Below are 27,707 nucleotides of genomic sequence, written 5' to 3'. Positions count from 1 at the left end.
AAAACCAAAGACCACCCTGTCCCTGGAGTCAGACAAACCTGGGTTTGAGTGCAATGTGGCTGTTTCCCGATCCAGTGCCCTGGTCTCTCTGAGCCTTGGCTGCCTCAGATGGGCGTAGGACATTACCTACCTCCCAGAGTTGCTGCTTGTAAATTCCTGCCCCAAATGCCTGGCACCCGGCACGTGTCAGTAAGTGGGAACTCATGTGAGCAGTTGAGACCAAAGCCCAGTGCCCAGAAAAGATTGCCTGTGGGCGTAAACCCAGGAGGCGGAGCTTGCAGTGAGCCGAGATCACGCCACTGCACTCCAGCCTGGGCGACAGAGCAAGACTCCGTCTCAAAAAAAAAAAAAAAAAAAAAAAAAAAGATTGCCTGTGGGGTTTGTGTTGCATTGCTGAAAGCTAGAAATCCTCTCTACGCCACCAATATTGATGAGGCTGTCGGAAACTCAGAAATGACTGCTGCTCCCAGCCACCCCAGAGACGGGACTGTCTCCTTCTATGGCCCCCACCCCAAGCTCTGCACAGCACTGGGTTCACAAGAAAGACGGGGAGCCGGAGGAGAGGCGCATGGCTGCCCTAGAGCCCAGAGCCCACAGTCTACCCCGGTTCTTCAGCTCACCTGTGCCACCTCGAGCAAGCCCCTTCCCCTCTCTGCGCTTCTATAAAATGGGCAGGTGGGACAGCAGGGGCATGAACTAGATCAGTGGCTCTTAACTTTTGTAGGTCACAGACCCCTTTGAACATACGATGAAAATAATGGACCTCTCCGCACAGAAATGCACCCAGGTGCATACTTTTGCCTACAAATTCTTCCCCACCAAGGGGTCAATGTACCCCATTCTAAGAACCCCATAAATTTCAGTGGCTTGCAAACTCTTTTGATCAAGGAAGGACCTCATTGGTAAAATATTTTGAAGCACATTTAGTGACGTGCATAAAATATTAAATAAGCGAATACAGCAGCAGTTGGCTGGATTTACTTATTTCATATTTTGTGTGTGTTATGTTATTAAATGCATGTTATTAAATATGTTTCAAAAATAAAAAGTAAGCTGGATATAGGGGCAAGTGCCCATACTCGAGAGGCTGAGGAGGGACGATGACTTGAGCCCAGGAGCTCAAGTCTAGCCTAGACAACATAGTAAGACCGCATTTCTAAAAAAATAAATAAAAATCAAAAGTAATAAAGGCTGAGATACAAATGTAAATAGATATGCTTTTATTTTCCTCCTACTCCCAGTGGGAAATCTCGCCCTGTGAGTGCGCTTGCCCAGGCCTGAGACTGCCTGTGTGTGGGAACTTTCGTGTCTGACCTGCTGTAAAGGGCGAGCAGGTGTGTTTAAGGACACGGACTCTGCGGCTGATTAATTGAGTTTGAATTCCAGCTTTCCCACTTACTAGCTGCATGACTTTGGGCATGTTATCCGGTAACTCACTCTGTGTTTCAGTTTCTCCACAAATTAAATGGAGATCTTAAAAGTAGTATCCAACTCAGGTTTTCAGTAAGCATTAAGGGGATTGAAATGTGTAAAGTGTTTGGGCCAGGGTCTGGGACCAGGGAGGTGGGCTGAGGTGTCAGCTGCCCCTGTGACCATCCTACTTGGCCTCTGGGGCTCAGTGCAGTGACCCACAGCCCACACTGACTGGCGCCCTTGCTTTCCTCTTCCAGGCCGGCGGAGGAGAGCCCGGCTTCGTTTCATCAAACAGTAAGTGTGTGACCTGGGCGTGGCCCTGGGTTCCTCAGCCCCAGCTGCAGCTTGCAGCCTCTATCTGCAGCAAGGACCCAAAGTCAGACCTCATCTTCCAAAGATCATAGACTCGGCCAGACATGGTAGCACACACCTGTAGTCCCAGCTACTCAGGAGGCTGAAGCAGGAGGATCACTTGAGCCCGGGAGCTCAAGGCTGCAGTGAGCTCTGATGGTACCACTGCGCTCCAGCCTGGGCAACAGAGCGAGACCCCATCTAAAAAAAAAGTCACACACTGTATAAATAGATGAGATAATAGAATTCAGGAACCGAAGAGATAACCTAAACAAACAAACAAACAAAATCCTGACCAATAACTTAAATGTATTTCAAGAACATTCTTAGCTCTCCTGAGGAGAGCAATCAGGCTTTGCATGCACAGAATACCACAGGGTATCCCAAACTCATCCCATCTGTTATTTCATCCCACCTACTATTTCATCCCCCCTATTATTTCATCCCCTCGGTTCTGTGTGAGATAAGGGGTTATCACCCTCATTTTACAGATAAATGGAGAGACTACTGGAATCGGATTTGAAGACTAGCTTCTTCCACCAGCCATTGCTTTCCTTCCTTAGGAGCTGCCTTTGTCCCACCTGCCGCCCTCGACCCCATCTGGGTCCCAGGAGTTGGCAGAGTCACATTACACTCTTGGGACCCACTGAGCTGAGAAAGCTCCTATACTTTCCCTGGGGTGGGCTGGGACCTTTAGTGGTGGCCATTTAACCACCACCTTTGCAAGTTGCTTTGCCCTGGTAGGGCAGCGACATTATGTACTTGGTCTTTCATGAAGCTGTTGGAAGCCATCGTGGGCCGGGGGCAGCATTCCTGCATTTGATTTTTGTTCCTCAAAACAGAGACTGTTTCACATCTGCCTATCCAGTTAATTACATTTGCTCCTCAGAGCAACCCTCTCTATATAGAAATGTTTGGGGGAGCAAAAGTACACACCTCTAAATTGAAGAGAGCAACAGGGTCTCTTGCTCGAGAGCTCTGGCTTTAGGCGGAGACGGAGCTGGGTTTGAATCCCATCTGCCAGTCACCAACCATGTGACAGTCAGCGAGTCACTTTACCTCGGCAAGCCTCGGATTTCTCGTCTGTAAAATGAGCTAACAGTGCCAATCTCACGGTCAGTGTGAGGACTCTCTGGGGTACTATCCTTAAAGCATGTGGCCCCAGGCCCCTGGAGTCAGAGCACAAACTCAGGTCACTTCATTGACTTCAATTCTGCAAGTGCAACAACGGACAAACAAAATGTATTTTTAAATACTCTAAAATGGTAAATAGCCACATACATTCATATTATGATATGCTCTGCATTGTCGTATACATTATATTTATATCGAGAGTTGCTGAAACATGCCTGCTGGATTTTATGGGCAATTTTCAATGATATTTTAATTGTGTACAATTTTCACCTTGTGTGTTGGATTTAGAAGCTGCCCCCTACCCAAGAGATAATAACTTGAGTATAGCTGTCTCAGGCCAGACCTCTAGAAAGTGCCACTCAAGGCCGCGTGCAGTGGCTCACGCCTGTAATCCCAGCACTTTGGGAGGCCAAGGCAGGCAGATCGCCTGAAGTCAGGAGTTTGAGACCAGCCTAGCCAACATGGTGAAACCCCCATCTCTACTAAAAATACAAAAAATTAACTGGGCATGGTGGCAGGCACCTGTAATCCCAGCTACTTGGGAGGCTGAGGCAAGAGAATCACTTGAACCCAGGAGGCAGAGGTTGCAATGAGAAGAGATCGCGCCATTCCGCTGCAGCCTGGGCAATGAGAGTGAAACTCTATCTCAAAAGAGAAAGTTCCACTCAAAATCTCTCCCATGGTGACCTTTCATGTAAAATAAGCCCCTCTCTGGGTACTAACTGTGGTCTGGGTCTGTCCCCATCCCTTCATTTTAACTTGCTCCCCAGTGATCTGATGCCAGTTTTTGGGGTGCTAGATGCAGGACCTCATGCTTTCGCAAGCCCAGGATCAGCTTGAGGCAGGGAAGGGGCACTGGGTGGTCATGGGGGGACCCTGAGCCCTCTTCACTCTCTTCATTTCAAACAGATACTCTTTTCTATTGTCTGGGTTTACACTTACCTGTAACATGTCATTTGAACAAAAGGGTTTGTGACTTTTAAAAAGTTTGAAAAGCACCTCTGGTTATCCTCTCATGATCCAGGCGCGGAGGAAATAACCCCTGGTGCTCACAGATCTGAGTTGCGATTTGAGGTCCTTGTTCCCCAGCCTCTAACTGTCCTTAGAAAATCATCCCATCCGCAGGGTAATTTCTTCTGGCCCCTTGATATAAATTTGTGATTCTCTTAGATTATCTTAGAGGTACTACAGGAAGTAACGCAATTCAAAGCCACGGTTCTTTGAGCTGCAGTTTTGTTTTGTTTTGTTTGTTTTTTAGCCTTAACAATCTTTTTAGTGACTAACATGGGCCCTAGAAACATACTCACAAAAAACTCTCGGCCCCAGGCCACTTGGAGTAGAACTCTGCTTTCTCATTTGCCATTTGTCTCTGTTACAGGAAATTCAATATCGTTTGCCTGAAAATACGTGGTTTCACAACTTGCTGTTGTTTTCAGGTTTTACAAATGAGCAGAGAATACGGTTTTGGTGTCCTGCTACAAAAAGACATTGGTCAGTAACGAGCACGATGTGGAAAAAGGAGAGAGGGGACACATTCGACCCTGGAGAGTTCACTGGCTGCTTGCTTTTCACTGCTGCAAGGCCTTTCTGTGTGTGACGTGCATGGGAGCAACTTGTTCGTGGGCCATCGGGAATACTGGGGAGAAGGCTTCGTTGCCCCCAGGGCACTTCACAGAGTGTGCTGGAGGACTGCGTAAGAAATGCCGCCCATGCCACCGCTTCCAGCTCCTGTGCCTTCCCTGAGCTGGGACCTTTAGTGGTGGCTGTTTAGCCACCATCTTTGCAAGTTGCTTTGCCCTGGTAGGGCAGTAACATTGGGTCCTGGGTCTTTCATGGGGTGATACTGGGCTGGCTCCGTCTTGGTCTTCCCAGGCTGGGGCTGACCTTCCTCACAGAGAGGCCAGGCGCAGGTTGGGAATGAAGCTTGCTGAGAGGGGCTGTCCAGTTCCCAGAAGCCATGTCAGTCTCTGAGGGCTTCCTTTGGGGCTGGGAACTTGCGGGTTTGAGGATAGGAGTTCACTTCGTCTTCCACTTGTCAGTTTCTCAGCTCCCATTTCTACTCTCCCATGGCTTAATTCTTCTTTCATTTTCTGCTCTTTTTATACAAATGTCTTAGTTGTACAAATAAAGTCCCAGGTTAAAGATAACAAATGGCTCCTGTGGCATAAATGTGTAGAAGCCCATCTACAGCCAAGACATCAATGCTCAGTGGAACAGAAACCATAAGGATAAAATTTGTACATCCTCCTGTTACACCTGAGATCCTCATTTGCCCAACATTGTAGGTGTAGAGAGTCCTAAAGAGGCTAGGAAGTGCCCAGGGCACCAGAGCCAGGCTTCAGGTGCCTCGGGCCCATCTCCCGGCCCACTACCAAGCTGAACTAGCACTTGTTCATTTCTACTGTGGGATGAACCCCAGGGATCCCTGGCCTCAAGTCAAGCATCAAAGAGACGGTAGGAGGCATGAGGGGTTCTGTCACATGTCCCTTCATTTTCTTATTGATTCTTGGCCTTAACTGTTGGACAAGGAAAAAGCAAGGAGAAGGTGATGAGCAGGAGTGGAGAGTGGAGAGCAGGACCTCGTTCCTGGGTTTGAAAAAGTGCCTGAGTCCCATCTTAGCCGCCCCCTGCCTGAGCTTTAGCAGCCTAGGAGCTATTGCACCATAAAACACTGCAACCTGAGGCTGCATTAACAGAAGTACCATGTCCAGGACCAAGGAGAATCCCGCCTCACCTGCTTTTCCTGGCCAGCTCAAAGAAGGGCATTGACAAATCAGGTTATGTTCAGAGACCTGTGGCAGCCACAGAATGTAAGAAATGTTACCAAAAAACCAGGAAAGGAAAGACAACCTGGGGAGGGGGTAGTGTGGCCTTCTCCGGGCATCTGGGGTGCGGTCGCAGCAGCACGAGGTGTGGTGGGTGGAGTTAGAAGGGCATAGATGCAGTGTTACCGGAAGGAGGGCCTTGAGTGTAAGTTGTCCAGGTCCTTGGCATTTTGAACAAAGAATTGGACAAAACACACAAAGTCATAAAGAAATAAAAGCAGCAAAAGCAGGAATTTATTGAAGTGAGAAAGCACTCCCCAGGGTGGAAGTGGGCCCTAAGCAGGCGGCCCATGGTCCCAAATGCAAGGTTTTCTGGGTTTTAAGTACCCTTTTGAGATCCCTGTCGGCTACCCCTTAACTAGATGAAGGATTTGGTCCGTGGCTAATGAAAGGCTGAGGTGAATTGATGCCCTATGTGGATGAAGGGATGGCTCGTGCTTGGCCTGGGGTCAATCCAGGACAGTCTCCCTTTCCGTCTGAGATAAGGTGGAAGCGGGAGGGTTGTAGAGAGAGCAGCCTTTGATCCTTGGTTACTCAGCGTGGGGAGATGGGGTTTTTCCTTTTGGTTTACGTTAATTGGTCTTAGATGGCCTGCCCCCAGACCCAGGTGTTTTCCTTTTGATCCAGCTTTGAGAAATCAGCACAAATTGGCCTCAAGATTCCCTGCCCCCAGACGTAGGTGTTTCTCCTTGAGTCAGCACGAATTGGCCTTAGATTCCCTGCCCCCAGAACCTAGTCTCCTGCCTCAGCAGGAGGTGCTCAAAAGAAGCCAGAGCTCTGCCTATCAGCTCTGAGGACAAGGGACAGGCGGCCTTCCAAGGCTGAGGCGAGGGGTGAAAGAACTGGGGTCAGCTGGACCAGACTCCTCTAGGGTTCATGTTTCAGGTGGGCTCCTCATCCGGGCCATCACAAATAAATAAGAGACTAAGGCCTGCAGTGCACGCGGTCTGCCCTCTTGAAGGCTCACACCCAGTGCACAGCGGAAGTAAGAACAGGCCGCAAGGTCCCTTGTCCCACTGCAGGCTTTGAAATTTGACCGTCTGCCTGCTGCTGTCTTTGCAATTGCACGTACTTGCTTGCAAGTTCTCATGGGGCTGGGCTGGGGGCAGGGGTGGTTTGCGCTCCTCTGTCAGTTTTCTGTGCAGCAGGCACCTGCCAAGGCGGGTTCAACTCCGGCTGCCCAGGGAGCTACAGCAGGCTAGGCTGCCAATGGCGGGGGCTGCGGTGAGAAGGTCTGCACCCAGCACCTGACTTTTGTTTTGAAGAAGGAACTGAGTTGCTACTACATTCTATAGGGCCGTTATGATGAAATATGCCCCCCAAACTCCATCCAGCTGTCTTTTGACTACCAATTCCACTGTTGGCATTTATCTAAAAGAAACACATCAAAAAGTGGTATGCACAAAGAAATATGCATCGGATTGTTCCTTCTAGCGCTGCTTACTAGCTAAAAATGGGAAATAATCCAAATGTTCATCAAAAGGGACTGGTCAGATAAATTCAGATACAGTCTTATAAGGGGGTTTAGGCAGCTACTAAGGAATGAGCTAGATCCATATATGCTGATATCAAATGATGGTTATGGCAAATGTGTGTATTTTTAAAACATCTGTATAGATTATTCTTAATACAATACATGGTGCAATATGTGGTCACTGTTAAAATTCAAGCACAGAAGAAAACAAGCAAAACAAATATATGTTGTTAGAAGTTAGGATACAGTTATCCTTAGTCCAGTGGTGGGTCATTAAGAGGGAGCATGAGGTTTGAAGGTGAGCGTTTCTGCTTCTCAATCTGGGAGTCACTTGCATGAGTGTGTTTCGTTAGAAAAAGTCATCAAGCTGTACACTAGGACATGTTGACTTTATAGCTATGGATATAGATGTAAATTCTACTTCAAGAAAGAGAGTTTTTAAAATCCAAGTACAGAACATTGTAGAAATGTGCAAACTTGGTATTTGGAAGTTTCTTCAGCCAGCACATGGGATGATAGCTCACGCCTGTAATCCCAGTACTTTGGGAGGCCCACACCGAATGATCACTTGAGCTCAGGAGTTTGAGACCTTGACTCTACAAGAAAATTTAAAAATTTTCCAGGGCACAGTGGTGCTTGCCTGTAGTCCCAGCTATTAGGGAGGATGAGGTGGGAGGATATCCTGAGCCCAGGAGTTTGAGACTGCAGTGAGCTGTGATCATGCCACTGCACTCCAGCCTGGGCAACAGAGTGAGACCTTGTCTCAAAAATAAATTTTTTTCTAAAAAAAGTTTCCTGTTTTTTTTCTTCCCATATTTTTTAAAACATAAAATTGAAATCTTGCAAATATAATACATAACATAGAGAATATAGAAAATTAAATCTTCTAATATTGTTCTGCAGATTTGATCTTTCTTCTCTCATAATAAATCAAGGCCTCTGGGTATATTTGTTTGGATATGTACAGGAAAAGGTCTGTAAGGATTTACTCTCAGCTGTTAATGGCAGTTACTCTGGGGAATTTTCACTTCTGCTTTCTACGGTTCCTTGTGTGAATTTTTACATCATGTATTACTTTCTTAGTTGGGGAAAAAGCAATTAAAAGTTTGGAAAAAAGAACCTCTGGCCATTGTTATAATAAGAAATTGGAATCAACACAAATATCCACCAATGAAAGATTTATTCATAAATTTTAAAAATCTGAACCATGGAAATGACGGTGAGGCAGGTCTGAGGTGGCCAAACAGCACAGTCTGGGTCTTTACCAGCTGCAGACTTTGGGCAAGCTACATTTCCAATTGCATTTACTTGTCTGGAAGTTCATATGGGGCTAGGCTAGTGGCGGGGGTGGTCTGCACTCCAGCAACCTTAGGTGAGCCTGGGTTCTCTGCCCTGAAGGAGAACATCTATAGTACTTCCCTTGGTGTGTTTTTCTGTGGACCTTAATGGGTCTGGGAGCAGCACTGGTGTTCCCCCCTCCCCCCATCCCCTTCCTCTCAGTGGGAAGTAGCCTGCAGGTGTGGAGCCCACCAGGGCCTGTTCAAAAGAAGAAGGGGGTCCTACACCACCCCATCCCTTTCATCCTTACTCATCCCCGCCCCCGCCCCGCAGTTTGTGTCTCTACCTGTAGGAAGTGGGCAACTTGTTTTCAGAAAGTGATCCCCGACCCCACGCGGGCTGCAACGCTGATCCGAATCTATCACCCAGTCAAAGGGAAAGACAGAAAGAGCCTTGTCTTCAGAGGCCTTCCAAGGTTGTGGAGGGCAAAAGATATTTCCTCTGTCGCTTCTTGGGAAACCTCCTTCAATGCGTCACTGACACTCCTGGGGCACCGTGAGTCACCGGTTCCTGGAGGCCTTCCAGTTGCATAACTCAGACAGAAGGAAACCATATTCCCCAGCCCCGCATCAGTTTGAGATTCACAGAAATATGCATGACACATGTGATTCCTGTAAAGCTGAAAGCAAAGGCACTGAAGAAGGCACTTACATCCTGCACAGTGCTGTTGGCTCTCCTGGATCCTGTTTTTCCTGTTAGTTTACTGCCTTTCACATGCGAGTACCCTTTTAAGAGCTTTGCTTAGACTTCTAAATTTGAGAGGAAACCATGTCCATTCCTTTAGGTAATTTTGTTGTTGTTGTTTGAGACGGGGTCTTGCTCTGTCACCCAGGGTGGAGCGCAGTGGCGCACTCATGGCTCACTGCAACCTCTGTCTCCCGGGCTCAAGCGATCCTCCCACCTTGGCCTCCTGAGTACCTGGGACTATGGGCATGCACTACCACACCTGGCTAATTTTTTATATTTCTGGTGGAGATGGGGTTTCCCCATGTCACCCAGGCTGGTCTTGAACTGGGCTCAAGCAATCCATCCGCCTCGGCCTCCCGAAGTGCTGGGATTACAGGAATGAGCCACAGCACCTGGCCTTTTCATGCATTTTTAACTGTAGACCATTTCTACTCCTGTGCCCGTTTATGACTGAACTAATACCCACAACTCTACACTCAATTCTCCTCTTCCTTGGGGGGTGGGGTGTATGTGTGTGTACAGTGCTCTGTTGCCCAGGCTAGTGTGCAGTGGCGCTGTCATGGCTCACTGCAACCTTGACCTCCCTGACTCAAGTGAGGAGCTGGGACTACAGGTGTGCACCAGCATGCCCACTTATTTTTTTAATTTTTTATTTTTAGTAGAGATGAGGTCTCGCTATGTTGCCTAGGCTGGTCCAAATTCCTGAGCTCAAGCGATCCTCCCACCTTAGCCTCCCAAAGTGTTGGGATTACAGGCGTGAGCCACCATGCCCAATTCCTTAAATTTCTTGATGCCAGTTCAAATCTATTTGGGGAAACTTCTGTGGGCTCAGCCAGCCCTGTGCTGAGACTAGGGGTGCAGCGTAGCCAGGATAGACATAGTTGGGTCCCCAGGGCTTGCAGTCTTGCTTAGAGCCCGTAGGCCTCAGTTCGCTCCCTACTAGCTCAGGGACAAGGCCTGTGGGGGTCCTCTGGTTCTTTCCTGCTACCTGTACAAGTCAGTCCTAAGCCTGAGGCCAGAATTGAAATGAATGAATGAACAAAGCAAAAGGCTCAGATAGAAGGTCCTTAGGCCCCCACAAGCTGGGAGCACAGCCCAGCACCTCCCCTGCTGGCTCCCCCGCCCACCCATCCACCTTTCTGTGCTCCTTAAGGCTGTGAGGACCACTCAGGATGTGCCAAGTACTCTGCCAAGTACAATGGACAATCCCCTTAGAGAACCAAGGTCAACAACTCAGATCTCAATCAGGCACGTGTTTCAGGCACTAAAGATTTGGCTCAGAAGCTGTCCCTAACCCCACGGGCTTTCATTCTCATGGCCAGGGGGACACAGGCCCAAGGCTGGCACTTGCATGGCTCCGAGAGTGAGTGGCCTCAGTGTCTCACTGGCTGCAGCCTCGTGCCAGCCCTGCACAGACCAGAGAAAGATCCAGGTGATGCCAACACAAGCAGAGGGCATGGATTGCCTTCTCAAAAAGGTTATGTTTGTCTGGGAGTGGAGTTCACAGCCTCTCGCAGATTTTGTGGAGGTCTCTGCGGTTGAGTGAGGGCAAAGTTACGAGGGGAAGATGTGAGGTGGTGTTGGCAGAGGGGTGGAGGCCCCTCTTCCCCACACACCCCTCCCCAGCACCCCTGCAGCATCCTGAGAGCCTGAAGCTGCCTGCTGGGCCAGGCCTGCTATCTGGGCAAGACCAGGCCAGGTAAAAGGGAGGCCATGACTCCCACCCCTCCACCCTCTCCTCAGCCTCAGCCAAGTTTGGGGGACATGGGGAAGGGAGAGCAACAGTAAACGTGATCAGCACAAAAAGTGGGCCTGACTTCAGATCACGAAGGCTCTACCTGGACCAGGGCAGAAGATGGAACTTGGGTTGACCCCCTTCTATCCGAGTACCTACACTGCAGCCACACTGATGCTGCTGGTTTGGGAACAGGAAGGTAGGGCAGCTTCCACAAGACAAGCAGACTTTGGTTGAAGTTCTTTTGTGGGCCCTGCTCAAAGCCCACCTCCCTAGAAACTCGGAAAGCCACATCGGGTGGTCTACCTTGTGGTGTAGGGGAAGAGGGAGGAGAGAAGAAAGGGTCACAGGGACTCAGACAAGAGCCAGTGCTCACTCTGGCAGTTCCAGCTTCCTCCCTCAGGAAGTCCTCCAGCCTCACCCAGCACAGAAAAGAGCTTATCAATGGGAGACGGAAGAATACTCTCGAGCGTTTATCTGCGTAATTTCGGAGTGCGCCTGTGTGTGCTTCTGTGTGGCAGGCAATCAATTTAGTGGGGAGGGTGCAGGGGAATATTTGTCTTTTTTTCTTTTTTTTGAGACAGAATCTCGCTCTGTTGCCCAGGTTGGAGTGCAGTGGCACGATCTTGGCTCACTGCAAACTCCGCCTCCTGGGTTCAAGCGATTCTCCTGCCTCAGTCTCCTGAGTAGCTGGGATTACAGGCATGTGCCATCATGCCTCCCTGATTTTTGTATTTTTTAGTAGAGATGGGGTTTCACCACGTTGGTCAGGCTGGTCTCGAACTCCTGACCTCATGATCCTCCCGCCTCGGCCTCCCAAAGTGCTGAGATTTCAGGCGTGAGCCACCGTGCCTGGCCTGGAACATTTGTCTTATACATTTTTTCCTAGACATTGTGACATACAAGGCTCTTCAGTGGACAACTATCCCACATTTGAGCCTGGTCAGATGCTCCTGATGGTAACTCCAAACCTCCCCACCCTCTCCCCTGCACTGCTTTTAATATCCAAGCTCAGTTAAGACCTTTGTGTGTGTCTGCGTCTAAGAGAGGAAGGCTGATTCACATGTTCTCATTTCTGCTATGACCACTACACCAAAATCTTTTTCATAGCATGAGTTATGACCCTGACATGGTTAAGCATACATCTTCCAGAAAAATAATAATCTGTCATTTGCATACAAATGTCACTGAGTAAGTGAAAATGTAAAACAGCGATGCTGCTCACTGCGGAAAGCTTGGGGCCAAGGGCACGCAGGTGTTGCTGATCCTGTGATAAGCGCTACAGCCTCATGGTAAACAGGGGGGCACCATCTAGTAGCATTTAACGTGAATCAGGGACTGTCACTCAGCGCTCCTGGGAATAGGTCCCCGGGAAAGTAGAAGCATCATTGCATCAGAATAATACACAAAGATGATTCTATCAATATCGTTTGGGAAAAATAAAAATGGGAAACAATCCCAGGTTAATCAATAGGGAATCATTTAATAAGTTGCTGTCTATCTACACCCAAAAATATCATGTAGCCATCAAAAGAATGACTTAAAAAGAACGATTTGGCCGGGCACGGTGGCTCACACCTGTAATCCCAGCACTTTAGGAGGCCGAGGTGGGCAGATCACGAGGTCAGGAGTTACAGACCAGCCTGGCCAATATGGTGAAACCCCATCTCTACTAAAAATACACAAGTTAGTCAGGCATGGTGGCGGGTGCCTGTAATCCCAGATACTCAGGAGGCTGAGGCAGGAGAATTGCTTGAACTCAGGAGGTGGAGGTTGCAGTGTGCCGAGATTGTGCCATTGCACTCCAGCCTGGGCAACAGAGCAAGACTCGGTCTCAAAAAAAAAAAAAAAAAAGAATGGTTTGCCAGCCTGGGCAACAAAGCAAGACCCTGTCTCTACAAAAGAAATAGCCAGGCATGGTGGTACATGCCTACAGTCCCAGCTACTTGGAAGGCTGAGGCCGTAGGGTCACTTTAGTCCAGAAGTTTGAGGTTACAGCAAGCCACTGCATTCCAGCCTGGGCAACAGAGCAAGGCTCTGTCCCCACTGCCCCCCAAGAAAAGGAAGGAAGGAAAGAAGGAAGGAAGGAAGGAAGGAAGGAAAAAGGAAAGGAAAGGAGGAAGGAAGGAAGGGAGAAAGGAAGGAAAAGAAAAAGAGGGAGGAAGGGTGGAGGGGAAAGGGTGAGAGAGAGCAGGAGAGAGAGAGAAGAGGGAGGGAGAGGAGAGGAGAGGAGAGGAGAGGGAAGGGCCAGGTGTGGTGCCTAACACCTGTAATTTCAGCACTTTCGGAGGCCAAGGCAGGTGATCACCTGAGGTCAGGAGCTTGAGACCAGCCTGGTCAACATGGCAAAATTCTGTCTCTACTAAAAATACAAAAATTAGCTGAGCATGGTGGTGCATGCCTGTAATCCCAGCTACTCGGGAGGCTGAGGCAGGAGAATCACTTGAACTCCGGAGGCAGAGGTTGCAGTGAGCCGAGATTATGCCACTGCACTCTAGCCTGGGTGATAGAGTGAGACTCCATCTCAAAAAAAAAAAAAAAAATATATATATATATATATATATATATATATATTAACTTGGAAAGACTGCCAGAGTGTACTATTAAGGAGGAAAAGCAGGATGCAGGGAAGTATTTAAACTATCCTTTTTTGTAATGCAGGAAAGCATCTTCATGTCTGTAGCTGTGTGCCTGTGCCTATGACCCTGTGAGGAGGCTGCAGCAAGAGGAAGGGTGGAGAGGAAAGGGTGAGAGAGAGAGGGAGGGAGAGAGAGAAGAAGAGAGGAGAGAAGAGAACAGAGGAGGGGAGGGGAGGGGAGGGAGAGGAGACGAAAGGAGAGGAGATGAGAGGAGAGGAGAGGAGAGCAGAGGAGAGGAGAGGAGAGCAGAGGAGAGGAGAGGAGAGGAGAGCAGAGGAGAGGAGAGGAGAGGAGGGGAGGCCAGCGCTGACCATGAGTGTTAAAACAAAAACTTTCCCCTGGAAAAGGAATGAATTTCATTTAAATAACAAGAGATCAAAACAAAAGTATTCCTTTTTTTATTTTTATTAACTTGTCTGTTAAAATTCAATTTTATAATACATTGAAAAGCTCCTAAGAATCAATGCTTTTATTTATTCTTGCATTGTCTAATTCCCAAAAAGGATTTGGGGCAGCTTACAAAGCTCAACACACACAGGGAGCAGTAAATTGGGGGCAAACCAACAACAGAAGGGAGAGTGGGGGCAGGAAAAGTGGGCATCGTAGTGGCTCATAACCTGACAGTGTCGGCATTTATTCCCTACTCAAACAGGTTATTTGGTGCCACATAAAAACCTCATGTGACTGTGCCCTTCCTCTTATTTGATATGACATCTCCTCTTTTTTTTAAATTTTTTTATTTTTTGAGATCGAGTCTCACTCTGTCACCCAGGCTGGAGTGCAGTGGCATGATCCTGGCTCACTGAAGCCTCCGCCTTCCGGGTTCATGCGATTCTCCCGCCTCAGCCTCCCGAGTAGCTGGGATTGCAGGCACACACCACCACGCCCGGCTAATTTTGTATTTTTAGTAGAGACAAAGTTTCACCATGTTGGCCAGGCTGGTCTTGAACTCCTAACCTCAGGTGATCCACCCTCCTCAGCCTCCCAAAGTGCTGGGATTACAGGTGTGAGCCACCGCACCTGGCCTTCTCTTACTATTTTTAGTTTTATAAGCACTCAAGGTAATTTATTTTCTCCTCTGATATTTGCCTAAAATTACAATTCACCACCCCAGATAGAGTGTGCTGCTCTGGCTGTGGCTGCATGGTGTGAACACTCAAGCTGGTGAGATGAGAGAGCACAATTAAGACCCTTTCCCACTCACTTATACCTTCTTTACAGCAGTGGGATTTGTTATTACAATGGCTAATTCCTACAGTTAAAAACATGGCATTGCAAGCAGAGGCACAATGAAGTTACTGACTTCCTGATCATTCTTTTCACTGTTTTGTTTCATTTTGTGTTTTTTTTTTCCCCCTAAAAGTTTGAGAATAATACTTCTCTCACTTCCCCCAGCCCCTAGTCTTTAATTTCTTATCAGAAAATTAGGCTGACTCCTCAGTCTGGGAGTCTCTGAGGCTGATCTTCAGTTTCTACTTTGACCACCTGTGTCTGGGGTAGGGGAGCGTCAGTGATCCCACAACTTCGTTACTGGTTAGCCGTGTTCTGGTTTCTGGATTCCTGCTGCCTCATCAGATGTCTCATTTTCCCCATCTGTGGGTCCTAGCAGAAGGAAAAATTGCAGAGACTGAGGAATGCAACTCACCTATTATTTTAGAATCAGAAGGAAAACACTTTCTTTCTCAAAGGCAAAAGTTTCTCTGGCCTCATGGGATTATCAGCTGCTAGATATTTACTGATCAGTTTTAAATTGCTGATTTCAACAACTGAAGTGATGCATGAATAGACTCCATTTGAACATGTGGATTACATGACAAACGTAGCATTCACAAACATGGGGAAAGAATAGATTATAGAAGCTGGGCACGGTGGCTCATGCCTGTAATCCCAGCACTTTGGGAGGTCAAGGCAGGCAGATCACCTGAGGTCAGGAGTTCAAGACCAGCCTGGCCAACATGGTGAAACCCTGTCTCTACAAAAATACAAAAATTAGTCAGACATGATGGCGGGTGCCTGTAATCCCAGCGACTTGGAAGGCTGAGGCGGGAGAATCGCTTGAACCCAGGAGGCAGAGGTTGCAGTGCGCCAAGATTAGGCCACTGCACTCCAGCCTGGACAACAGAGCAAGACTCCGTCTCAAAAACAAACAAACAAAAGAATAGCTTATAATAAAGAGTGCCAGGACAATTGGTTAACTATTTGGAAAAAACTGAGTTTTAGCCCTTCATATCTGACACCAAAAGAAATTCTAAATGATTTAAATAAATAATGTTTCTTAAAAAGACAGAAAGAAACCAGAAATTTAGTAATTTAATAACAAAATCTAATAAAATTAAATGCAAACTGGTTTCTAATGTAAATTGGAAGTATTAAAATAATAAACAAACAAAAGGAATGCATTTTTTAAATGGATTTTACCAGATTGTACCATAATAGTTTAACATTTCAGGCGGATGAGAGTGCTGATAAATGGGCTCATTCATAAGCCATTGCTGGGATTCCAGGCTGGTCTCACCATTCTGAAGGGCAGTTTGGCAATACATATCTAGAGCTTCAAATTTGTGTATTTTTTTTTGAACCAGCAATTTCACTTCTATGAATATATCATGAAAATATTCCTGATGTTATTGGTTATGCACAATAATAACAATAATTTATTTATTTATTTATTTATTTTCAGACAGAGTCTCACTCTGTCCCCTAGGCTGGAGTGCAGTGGCACGATCTCGGCTCACAGCAACTTCTGCCTCCCAGGTTCAAGCGGTTCTCATGCCTCAGCCTCCTGAGTAGCTGGGATTACAGGCATGTGCTACCACGCCCAGCTAAATTTTGTATTTTTAGTAGAGACAGGGTTTTGCCATGTTGGCCAGGCTGGTCTCAAACTGCTGGCCTCAAGTGACCTGCCGAAGTGCTGGGATTACAGGCGCAAGCCACCACGCCCAGTCCCACAAGAATTATTAGTGGCAAAGACATGCATTGCAGTATTGTGAGCATATTGAAAACATGCTAAAAACTGGCTGGGCCCTGTGGCTCGTGCCTATAATCCCAGCACTTTAGGAGGCTTAGGTGGGAGGATCACTTGAAACCAGGAGGTTGAGGCTGCAGTGTGCCAGGATCATACCACTGCACTCCAGCCTAGGTGACAGAGCGAGACCTTGTCTCAAAAAAATAAAAAATAAAAAAAAAAAAAAGGAAAAACATGCTAAAAACCTAAGTACCTACCAGTGAAATAAATGAGAATACATCCATGCAAGGTAATAAATGACATTAAAATAATGCTGTACAAGAATGTTTAATAAATGGAAAGATATTCACAATGCATTATTAAATGTAAAAAGCAGATTATCAAATATTAGATATTCTATGAACCCAGCCCTGGGCAGAAGAGGAAAGAAATTACCTGCGTGAGAAACATGTTAAATGTCATGGGGGAATGACAGCCGGTGGTGTGGAGGTAAAAGATTTACCGAGACAGTTGCAGGTAAAGAAAGGCAGAAGATTTATTAGAAAATACGTTGCCAGAGTGACAACGGGCAGGCAGCAGGGAGAAACTGACAGCAAGGAGACAAAGGCTTGCTGGAGATTTTACAGGGTAGTGTTTTTACCATCTGTTGAAGAGGGCTTTGTGTAGTATTAATAATGCCAAGGTTGCAGTGAACTAACTTGCAGGTGTCTGGTGAGAGTTACTTGCTCGGAAGGACTGTGTGTCCTGGACCATAAAGAAAGGCAGACTTGTTGCTTATCTGCTTTCTCTTTTTATTTTCCCTTGCTCCCACTCGCCTGACTCCCACCAGCCTGACTACTTTTTCCCTAATTAGGAATCCACAGTAAACAATATTAGGAATCCAATTAGGAATCCAAAGTAAAAAAAAAATATTCAGAAAGAGCATATGCCAGCCAGGCACGGTGGCTCATGCCTGTAATTCCAGCACTTTGGGAGGCCGAGGCAGGCAGATCACGAGGTCAGGAGATCGAGACCATCCTCACCAACGTGAGGGGAAACAAATCATCATCATCAAATAACAAAAATTTTTAAAAATTAAAATTTTCCAAAATATAAATGAGATTATCTACTTTATATATCTGTGTTAAAAAACTTCTCTGTGGGTCCAGACACACACACACAAACACACACACACACACACACACAATTCTAGTTATTTTTAGAGAAATTTTGCCCACATTGATCTGGCTAAAAGTTTAAAGTGACCAGATGATCCATATCTTCACATGTTGTTTATTGACATTCACCCCCACTTGCCGGCCACCATCTTCATTTATTAAGCATTTGTTATGCGTTTGGTACTGTACTATTTACCTGCATTATGTCAATTAATCACTTATGCATGTACACACTCTTGCCATTTTACAAGCAGGTCACTAAGCCTAAACTCAGTCAAGTCACCAGGCAAGAAAACAACACTATAAGGATAGGACTTTACTCAGATAGTGTATACCACCCACTGATACCTAGTGAGATGTCCTTGCCCCATCCCCCAGCACATGGGAACAAGAGTCAAGGCAGTTCAAGTTCAGGTCCTGCACAAGTTTTCCTCGTTTGCTCTATAAAGTCCCAGAGTTCGTGATCAGTGCATATAAGCTATGAGTTCTTCATCTACTTTTGTTGTGGGTGAAACAGCAGCAAACTGCAATTAAAATTCAAAAATCTTTGCAACTAGCAAAATCTGATCCAGAGCTGTAGAACTCTATGTTGCAAAAAGAATTTAAAGTTCACCTAATTCAGCTTCCAAAATAAAACGTGAACACCCTTTACAGCAAACAGCAACCCTGCCCCATATTTGTCTACTCCACAATTTTTTTTTTTTTTTTGAAATGGGGTCTTGCTCTGTGACCCAGGCTGGAGTGCAATGGTGCCATCTCGGCTCACTGCAACCTCTGCCTCCTGGGCTCCAGTGATCTTCCCACCTCAGCCTCCTGAGTAGCTGGGACCACAGGCACATGCCACCACGCCTGGCTAATTTTTTGTATTTTTGTAGAGATGGGGTTTCACTATGTTGGCCAGGCTAGTCTCAATCTGGGCTCAAGCAATCCCCCCACCTCAGTCTACCAATGTGTTGGGATTACAGGCATTAGCCACCGCACCAGGCCCCCAATCCACATTTAACTACCTCTCGCGACATAGAACCCGAACTCTCAGGGCAAGCCGATTCATGTTTAACTCTACCAGAGAGTTTTATTTTTTTTTCTCAAAAGAAGTCCTTGCAAGCTTCCAAGAATCACTCAAAAACCAGTCTACTCAATGGCTTACACTTGACCACAGTCTTAGCTGATGTACCAAGATGAACTTTTTGCTGCGATAAAATCCACAGTCGGCCGGGCACGGTGGCTCACGCCTGTAATCCCCACGCTCTGGGAGGCCGAGGTGGGTAGATCACCTGAGGTCAGGAGTTGGAGACCAGTCTGGCCAACATGGTGAAACACTGCCTCTGCTAAAAATACAAAAATTAGCTGGGTGTGGTGGTGGGCACCTATAATCCCAGCTACTTGGGAGACTGAGACAGGAGAATCGCTTGAACCCAAGAGGCAGAGGTTGCAGTGAGCCGAGATCGTGCCACTACACTCCAGCCTGGGCGACAGAACGAGACTCTGTCTCAAAACAAAACAAAACAAAACAACAAAAAAAATTCAATCATGTCTACATGTGTGAACCATAGCCAATTCCAGTGCCCACTGTAATTCCACCTCTTTCGATCCTGCTAAGGAAACCTCCCACAATGCACATGAGTGAGAGTGACACTGTCTTCTACAGCAATAACCTTGAACCTGCTCTACTTTTTAAAAATGAAGTGAACATTTTTAGTAGCCATGCTTCACACCCAGCAGCAGCACAGTAAGGTATCTATGCAGAAAGGATTAAGATGGTTGTTAGGGTTCTTTCCAAGTGACAGGGCTCAGGTGATTCACCCAAGTCCACGGCCACCCTTGCTGGGTCACCTCCTCTCCCATAGGTCTTTTGTTCTCCTGGCCCCAAACTTCCACTGCTTTCTACATTGTCAGAATAGATCGGTAGTTCCTGTTTCCTTCTCACTTACCGACCTGCACATGTCACAGATTCTCAGCATATTCCATTTGCAAGAAAGCCACTGTTTTAGAGTGGCTCTCTGTTTTGTTTTGAATGTTGAGAGGAGCTCATGGGCATTCGTGCTGCATCCCCTGCCACACAACTGGGGAGGTGTCACTGGCTAACCAAAAGGCAGGGGTGACGGCCCCTCACCCCTGTGGCCCAGATGCACTCCTCTGACAACCGGGGCAGAGCTAGGAAGACAATACAGACTCTCATGTTGCCTGCACAGAGCTCCCCACACGACCACACTTCCTCTCGGGCTCTCAAGGGTACATGAATAGATAAATGACACGTTCTACAAAACCGCCTGCAAACACGGGCACTTGAGCCTGCTTGGTCTGCAAATGTTTCAAGGCTCAGCGAGGCTGTCGTGGATGTTTTCCCCCGAGAGCTCCAGTGGTGGAGGTCTGCACATTCAGGTAGGAGCTCCTGTTCATGTCCGAATGGCACCCCTGTCTCCTGGTGTTCTTCAGGTGTGTCTCTGGGGCAGCTGACACCACGTTGAAGACGCAGCCTGTTACAGTCAGGTAGGGCAATAAAGAGTGGAGTGGCGGGCAGGAGGTGAGGCACGGGCAGTGGCCCTTCCTGAGGGGCTCCCATGCCCCCCTTAGAGCCTGCTGTTCAGACTTGGAGGTGGCAGCAAAGAACGGGTCCCAGCACTTCTCTTTGCTCATGTTGCCGCTGCATGCACTTTCTGTTGGCTTCCTCCGAGAGGTGCAGTTATCACCCATAGGAGCCTGAGCTGGCTGGAGCTCCGGGACATTCACCTGGCTCAGTCTTTTCCCACCTGAGAGGTGCCTGGGTGCCGCCTGCCAGGGCAGCCGTTGTCTGATTCCAACGTGATCACAGCAACCGCAAGCCAGCCACAAGTCTCTGTCTTTGTGTGCCTGGGGTTTACTGCGACCGTTGGGGATTCAAATGGGGTCAGATTGAAATGGGCAAAGAGTCCTCTGAAGCCTGGACTCTTTCCCAAGGAAGTCAAAGAGAATGGCCAAGGAGAGGTTGGAGGACCCCGGAGGAGGGTGATCCGCACCCTCCACTCCCACATCCCCCACAGCCCCCAGTAGAGGGGAGTCAGACAAAGCTGCCACCATCCCCGGGACCACCTGCACACCTGCCCCTTTTATGTGGGGACGTTATGTAGGGCGGCCCCTCTCCAACCCCAGCAGCACACCGCCGTGCAGACACCCAAGCTGCGTGGGACAGAACCAACAAGTTCACTTACCAAGGCAGATGCGCCCATCACCCCTGCAAGGCAGATGTGTCCATCACCCCTGTTCTTTTCCCAGCTTCCTCATGTGCCAGAGCCGCCTTAGGAGCTGTGGAGGAAACTCCAGGGCCCATAGAAATTGCTTAGAGCTTTGGAACTCGCGCAACAGATCCATCCTCAGGAAATACTAATCTGTGTTATCATCATTATTTATTAGCATTAGTTATGTGTTCTAGAAATAACAACAGAACAATCTAAGTGGTTGACTACAAAGAGGAGTTTCAATAAGCTGTGGTCATTTACTTGGTACGCAACTATTCAAACCTTAAAAATGGTGGTTCTAAAGATTCTGTAAGTGATTCAGGGAAGGTTTATGCAATGAAGTAAAGGAAAAGCAGGACGTAGCATTGCATTTATAGTAAGCAAGATTGAGACCAGGCCTTGCGACAGAAGCACAAGAAAGCATCCCTGAGTGTGCTCTGGAGGGACTAGAACCTTCTTTACACCTTTGATGGTGAGCTCTCCTCCCCTCCCCTCCACCACAAGGCCTCCCTCTTTCTTCCCTGACCCAGGACAGTGATGAAACCCCCTGCCCCCAGGACGCTGGGAAGGGAATGGGTTGCGGGTTTGTGCTGGGGGAGGCTTTTCCTCTTTTCATCTGCTCATTCAATCACAGATTTACTCTTCAATCCCTCAGTTGCTCTTTGGCCTACAGCACGTGGCTTCTTGTCCTTTGGCCTCCTAAAAATCAGAGGTAACAATTGCTTTCCTATTGTATGTCCAGCACAACAGACATTGCACACACAGCCACCCGGCCCTTCACAAAGACGCAGAACAAAGTGGGGCTTTGGGACTGATTTGGCCATTTCCAGCTGTGCGCAAGGCAGCATTGATCTGAGCCTCAGCCTTCCTATCTGAGAAATGGAGCACCTCACACAGCACCTGGCCCAGAAAGGTCACATAGGTAAAAGTGTGGCAGAGGTTGTGCCCTGCACGAAGCATTGGCACTTGTTCCTCAGTGTTGACTGCAATCAGCCACAGCCCAAGGCCTCCTTCCCTGCTGCCAGGCCGAGCAGGGAGAAGAAGGTCCCTGCTCTAGCTCCCCGCTGCATCTAGAATGCACTCCAGCTCTCCCCAGTGCTGAGGCCTGCCATCTCCCTGCATGTCCCCCAGCATACACACACACACGCACACACACACTGTACAAACGCCCTTCCCTCCTCCAGCTCTGTGCCCCTCCTCTCTCTGCCTGGACCCCCTAGGGCTCCTCCTCAGTCTTCTCCAGGACCACTCCCCATCATCCTACAAACATGCAGCCTATCCAGGAGGCCCCGGGGTGGTCTCCGTCACTGCACTTACAGCACTTCTCACTCTCTGTCATTCTTTCTTCCCTGTGTTTTTCTTCATTATCTCTGTCCACTACACCGTCCCCTTGAGAGACCACAGCTTTTTAAAAAGATTCTGCAGGCCGAGCCTAGTGGCTCACACTGTAATCTCAGCACTTTGAAAGGCTGAAGTAGCAGGATCCCTTGAGCCTAGGAGTTTGAGATCAGCCTGGGCAACATAGTGAGACATCATCTCTACTAAAAATTAAAAAATTAGCCAGGCACTGTGGTGGGTGCCTTAGTCCCAGATACTCGGGAGTCTGAGATGTGAGGATCACTTGAGTCCAGGAGGTCAAGGCTACAGTGAGCCATGATCATGCCACTGCAAACACCAACCAGCCTGGGTGACCGAGTGAGACTGTCAAATTAATTAATTTTTTTAAAGTTTTAAAAAATGATTGTGCAAAAAGGTAAATACAGTATGATTCTACTTGTAGGAGGTACCAAGAGTGGTGTCTCTGAATTTGTCAGAGAAACTGAAAATAGCATAGCGGTTACCTGGAACTGGGGGATGGGGCATAGGGGGTTGGTGCTTAATGGGTACAGTTTTAGCTTAGGAAGATGAAAAAGTTCTGTGGATGCATGGTGGTAATGATTGCACAAAAATATAAATATACTTAATGCCACTGGAGTGTATACTTAGAAATGACTAAAATGGTAAATTTGTGTTATGCATGTGTTTTGCCACAATTTTAAAAATAGCTTTTAAAAAATGGTTGTGGAGAAAGATATAAACACATTAAACAACTGCAGAATTATGAGACAACATATGAATAAGTGGCACCAACAACATAAGACAAGAAGTGACACATACTGCTTGATTCTGGCCCCAAAAAGTCCAGTGCTGAAGGCCATCTCTGGAGTGGAGTGTGGCTTTGCACTGAGCATTGCTCTCTGGGAAGGGAAGTGAGTTATTTTTAAGCTTTCCATTTGTAAAGGTATTATAACTGCAGTAATACACATTGCAAAAATTAGCCACTAGAAACAACAGCAAGGGAAACACATCTTGGTGTAATTTCTTCTCATGTTTTAAAAACATTTTTTACATTTTATATGGTTATAATCATGATGAATGTATGTTTGTATCAAGCATGCTGTCTGCGTTTTCCTTGTCAATCTTTCCACAGGTTTCGTAATTCTAAAACATCATGTTAATCCCTAAAAATATACTGAATGCATTATCACTGTTTACTTAAGTATTCCTTTATTTCTGAACATTTCCATTGCTTTTAACATTTAACATCTCTGTTCATGCTGTATTGTGCCAAGCCTAAGATTACATCCATTGGAGAAACGTTCCAGATTGGATTACTGAATCTACCCGTATAAACATTTTGATAGCTTTTGATATTGCTTTCTGAGGTCATCATGACTCTCACCTGAAATAGATATCTTCTTTTTTTTTTTTTTTTTCCTGCTGGGGTATAAGTGGAGAACACATTTTCAGCATTGATATAATTTTGTGTTAGAAGATTGCAGCACTTTAAAACTCTTTTTCCCAAGAGCTAAAGGAGAGTTGATGCTATAAACATGGCGGAACTCAAAACCCTGGGTACAGTCCCTGGTTCATCTCTGCCCTGTGCCTGGGGCAAGTCAGGGCAGGACTATTGGGAGCTGCAATCCAAGCACAAAGTTGCTCGGAGTTGCAGAAGGAGAAGCCACAGGGCAGACAGACAATACAGAACCTTGAAAGAAGTGCCCAAGCCTGCGCCAGCCCTCCAAAATCAGAGAGGAGCGGGGCTTGAAAAGGCAAAGAAAGAAGGCAGAACGAGCTGCAGCGAAGGAATTAACCGGGGGGAAGAGAAGGGCGGAGGAAGCAGGGGGCTCAGAACGCTCCCTTTGGAGAGGACTGGGTTTGTGGGGGCTTTCCCCTGCTGCAGCGGGGCCTTGCTAAAAGTGAAACTGTGATTTTCGGAGGGTTCTGAAGGCGTTCACCTAGGGAAGGAAAATGTTCCATTTGGGGGTCCACACTGGGTTAAAAACAATGCCTCTGCCTGCTCTCAGTTATGGAGGTCCCTGAGTGTCTTCAGTCAACTCTGGGCAGTTCTGAGGCTGCAGCAATACCCGAACTCGGCCTATGCCCCAACTCGGCCCAGGGCCTAAAGGAGCCCCAGTGTGATCTTAACTCAAGTGTGCCCGCAGGACAAGGCGCCATGTTGCTTCCCCATCACAACACAACTAGGAACAAAGCTCCCATCTGCTGAGTGCCTCACAGGCACCAGCACTGTGCTGGGAGTTGCGGGTTCTTTGGGCAGAAAGAGGTGGATATTAGCAACTCCTTTAGCAGGGCTCAATGGCATCCTAGAAATCACACCACATTCGATAAATCTGAAAGCTAGGATTCACCCCAGGCGGCCTGACTCCAACGCCTTGAGAATTTAAGGAGCAGCAGTCTTCATGAATTTAATGAAAAACCTGGGAGAAGGCCAGTGTAACCTAATAAAAAGTCAAAGTTACTGAATTATTTGAAAAAAAAAGGAAAGTTGATCCTTTCAAGAGCATTTATATAAAAAGAGCACCTATATTCAAAGCCAGCTACACGACCCTATATTCAAAGCCAGCTACATGACCCGTGGTGCAGGAGAAGCCGGGAGTTGGCTCAGAAAAGGTGGGACAGACAGGATGGCTCAGTAATTAGGGCTGGCACATAGCAGATCTGGGCTACCTGTGTGACTCTGAGCAAGTGAATTAACCTCTCTGAACCTTGAATATAAAACAAGAATAATAATAATATCTACCTCACACACGAGCATTAATAAAATAGCGCTTGCAGAGTGCATGGCACATAGTACTCAGTGAATGGTAGCTGCTAGCATTGTTATCTTAATGATCACTGTTATTACATTATATTCTAGTTAGTTTTGATATTTTGGAGACTAGCCTAAATCTCACCACTCAGGCTACAGAAAGAATGTTTCACTAACCTTGGAAATTCCAGTACAGTACCTCAGAGAGATCTCAGGTTCAGTTCCAGACCACCACAATAAAGCGAATATCACAATAAAGCCAGTTACATACATTTTTTGGTTTCCCAGGGTACATAAAAGTTATGTTTACCCTATAAGGTAGTCTACTAAGTGTACAAAGACATTATGTCTGAAAAAACCAATGTATATATCTGAATCAAAAATAACTTATTACCAAACATATGCTAAAATCACCTGAGCTTTTCAGTGAGTCGTAATTTTTTTGCCGATGGTGGGTATCTTGCCTTGATGTCAATGGCTGCTAACTGATCAGAACGGTGATTGCCAAAAGTTGGCGTGGCTGTGCCAATTTCGTAAAATAAGACAACAACAAAGCTTGCCACATTGATTGACTCTTCCTTTCACAAAAGATTTATCTGTAGCATGCAATGCTGTTTAATAGCATTTTACCTACAGTAGAACAGCATTCAAAATTAGAGTCACGCCTCTCAAATATTGACGTCTCTTTATCAACTAAGTTTATGTAATATTCTACATCTTTTGTTGTCATTTCAACAATGTTCACACTATCTTCACCAGGAGTAAATTCCATTTCAAGAAACCACTTTCTTCGCTTATCAGAGAGAATAAACTCCTCATGTGTTCAAGTTTGATCATGGGATTGCAACAATTCAGCCACGTCTTCAGGCTCCACTTCTAATTCTAGTTCTCTTGCTATTTCTACCATACCTGCAATTACTTCCTCCACTGAAGTCTTGAACCCCTCCCTCCAACTCATCCAGGAGAATTGGAATCACCTGCTTCCAAACTCCTCTTAATGTTGGTATTTTTACCTCCTCCCATGAATCACAAATGTTCTTTGTTGCATCTAGAATGGTGAATCCTTTCCAGAAGGTTTCGCCCAGATCTATCAGAGGCATCATCATCTATGGCAGCCCTACCCTTACAAAATGTATTTCTTAAATAACAAGACTTGAAAGTCAAAATTACTCCTTGGTCTATGGACTGTAAAAGCAATGTTGTTTTACCAGTCATGAAAAACAATATTAATCTCCTTGTACATCTCCATCAGATCTCTTGGGTGACCAGGTACATTTTCAAAGAGCAGTAATATTTTGAAAGGAATCTTTTTTCCTGAGTGAGTCTCAACAGTGGGCTTTAAATATTCAGTAAACCGTGCTCTAAACAGATGTGCTGTCATCCAGGCTTTGCTATTCCATTTATAGAGTAGATTTAGCATAATTCTTAAGGGCCCTAGGGTTTTTAGGATGGTAAATGAGCACTGGCTTCAACGTAAAGTCACCAGCTGCATTAGCCACTAACAAGAGAGGCAGGCTGTCCTTTGAAGTCAGGCACTGACTTCTCTCTAGCTGTGAAAGACCTAGTAGCATCTTCTTCCAATAAAAGGCTGTTTTGTCTACATTGAAAATCTGTTGTTTAGTGTAGCCACCTTTGTCAATAATCTTAGAAAGATCTTTTGGATAACTTGGTGTGCTGCAGCACCTATTAGTTTCTATATTAGCACCTGCTTCTTCATGTTGCATTTTGATGTTAAGGAGATGGTATCTTCCCTTACACCACTTGAATCAACCAACCTCTCCTAGCTTCAAACTTTTCTTCTGCAGCTTCCTCACCACTTCTGCTTTCATAAAATTTTAGAGAGTTGGGACTTCGCTCTGGATTAAGCTTTCTCTTAAGGGAATTTTGTGGCAGTTCTGATTTACCCAGACCACTAAAACTCTCTCCATTATCAGCAATAAGGCTAATTCGTTTTCTTATCATTCATGTGTTCACTGGATTAGTACTTTTAATTTCCTTCAATAACTTTTTCTCTGCCTTCTTAACTTGGCTAATTATTTTGACACACGAGACTTAGCTTTCAGCCTATCTCCACTTTCAACATTCCTTCCTCACTAAACTTAATCATTTCTAACTTTTGATTTAAAGTGAGAGATGTGCAATTCTTCCTTTCCCTTGAACGCTTAGAAGCCATTGTAGGGTTATTAATTGGCCTAATTTTAATATTAATTGGCCAAATTTTCATATTATGCCTCAGGGCATAGGGAGGTCTAAGGAGGAGACAGAATGGCTAGTGGTGGAGCACTCAGAACACACTCAACAGGTTCACTGTCTTACATGGGCATGGTTCACGGTGCCCCAAAACAATTCAAATAGTAACATCAGAAATAACTGATTACAGTCACCGGAACAGATACAATAATAACGAAAAAGTTTGAAGTATTGCAAGAATTATTAAAAGGTGACACAGAGGCACAAAGTCAACACACGCTATTAAAAAATGGTATTGATAGATTTGCTTCATGCATGGTTGCCACACACTTTCCATTTGCTAAAAATAGAACATCCGCGCAGCACAAAATGAAGTATGCCTATACTTTAAACAGTGCCTGGAACAGAGCAGGTACTCATTACATACAGTTATTCTGTTAATTATGAATATATGCTTTTATTTTTTATATTTATTTATTTATTTTGAGATGGAG

The 27,707-nt window shown here is 46.4% G+C and overlaps 2 protein-coding genes across 6 annotated transcripts in view; both read left to right on the top strand.

Annotated features, from left to right (window-relative positions):
* LOC126933929 (T-cell surface glycoprotein CD8 beta chain) overlaps positions 1-27,707 on the top strand; it is a 75,874-nt gene that overhangs the window by 44,975 nt on the left and 3,192 nt on the right. For 2 of the 5 annotated variants that reach the window (XM_050754225.1, XM_050754222.1), the window contains exon 5: positions 1,671-1,707. The exons of 1 other annotated variant lie outside the window; for it this stretch is intronic. In XM_050754225.1, coding sequence (XP_050610182.1) covers positions 1,671-1,707 — 37 coding nt within the window. Of the gene's footprint in view, positions 1-1,670; positions 1,708-4,276; positions 5,046-27,707 lie in introns of those variants that run through there. 2 more of the 5 variants (XM_050754226.1, XM_050754223.1) reach the window with 2 other exon arrangements.
* The window catches only part of CD8A (CD8 subunit alpha), a 44,641-nt gene continuing 35,405 nt past the window's right edge, over positions 18,472-27,707 (top strand). Inside the window, exon 1 of the mRNA XM_050754220.1 lies at positions 18,472-20,100. The gene's annotated coding sequence lies outside the window, so the exon portion shown is untranslated. The remainder of the gene's footprint in view (positions 20,101-27,707) is intronic.

Source organism: Macaca thibetana, chromosome 13, assembly GCF_024542745.1.
Source record: "Macaca thibetana thibetana isolate TM-01 chromosome 13, ASM2454274v1, whole genome shotgun sequence".
Taxonomy (NCBI): domain Eukaryota; kingdom Metazoa; phylum Chordata; class Mammalia; order Primates; family Cercopithecidae; genus Macaca; species Macaca thibetana.
The sequence above is the reverse complement of the archived record's forward strand: the minus strand, read 5'-3'. Positions and strand labels throughout refer to the sequence as shown.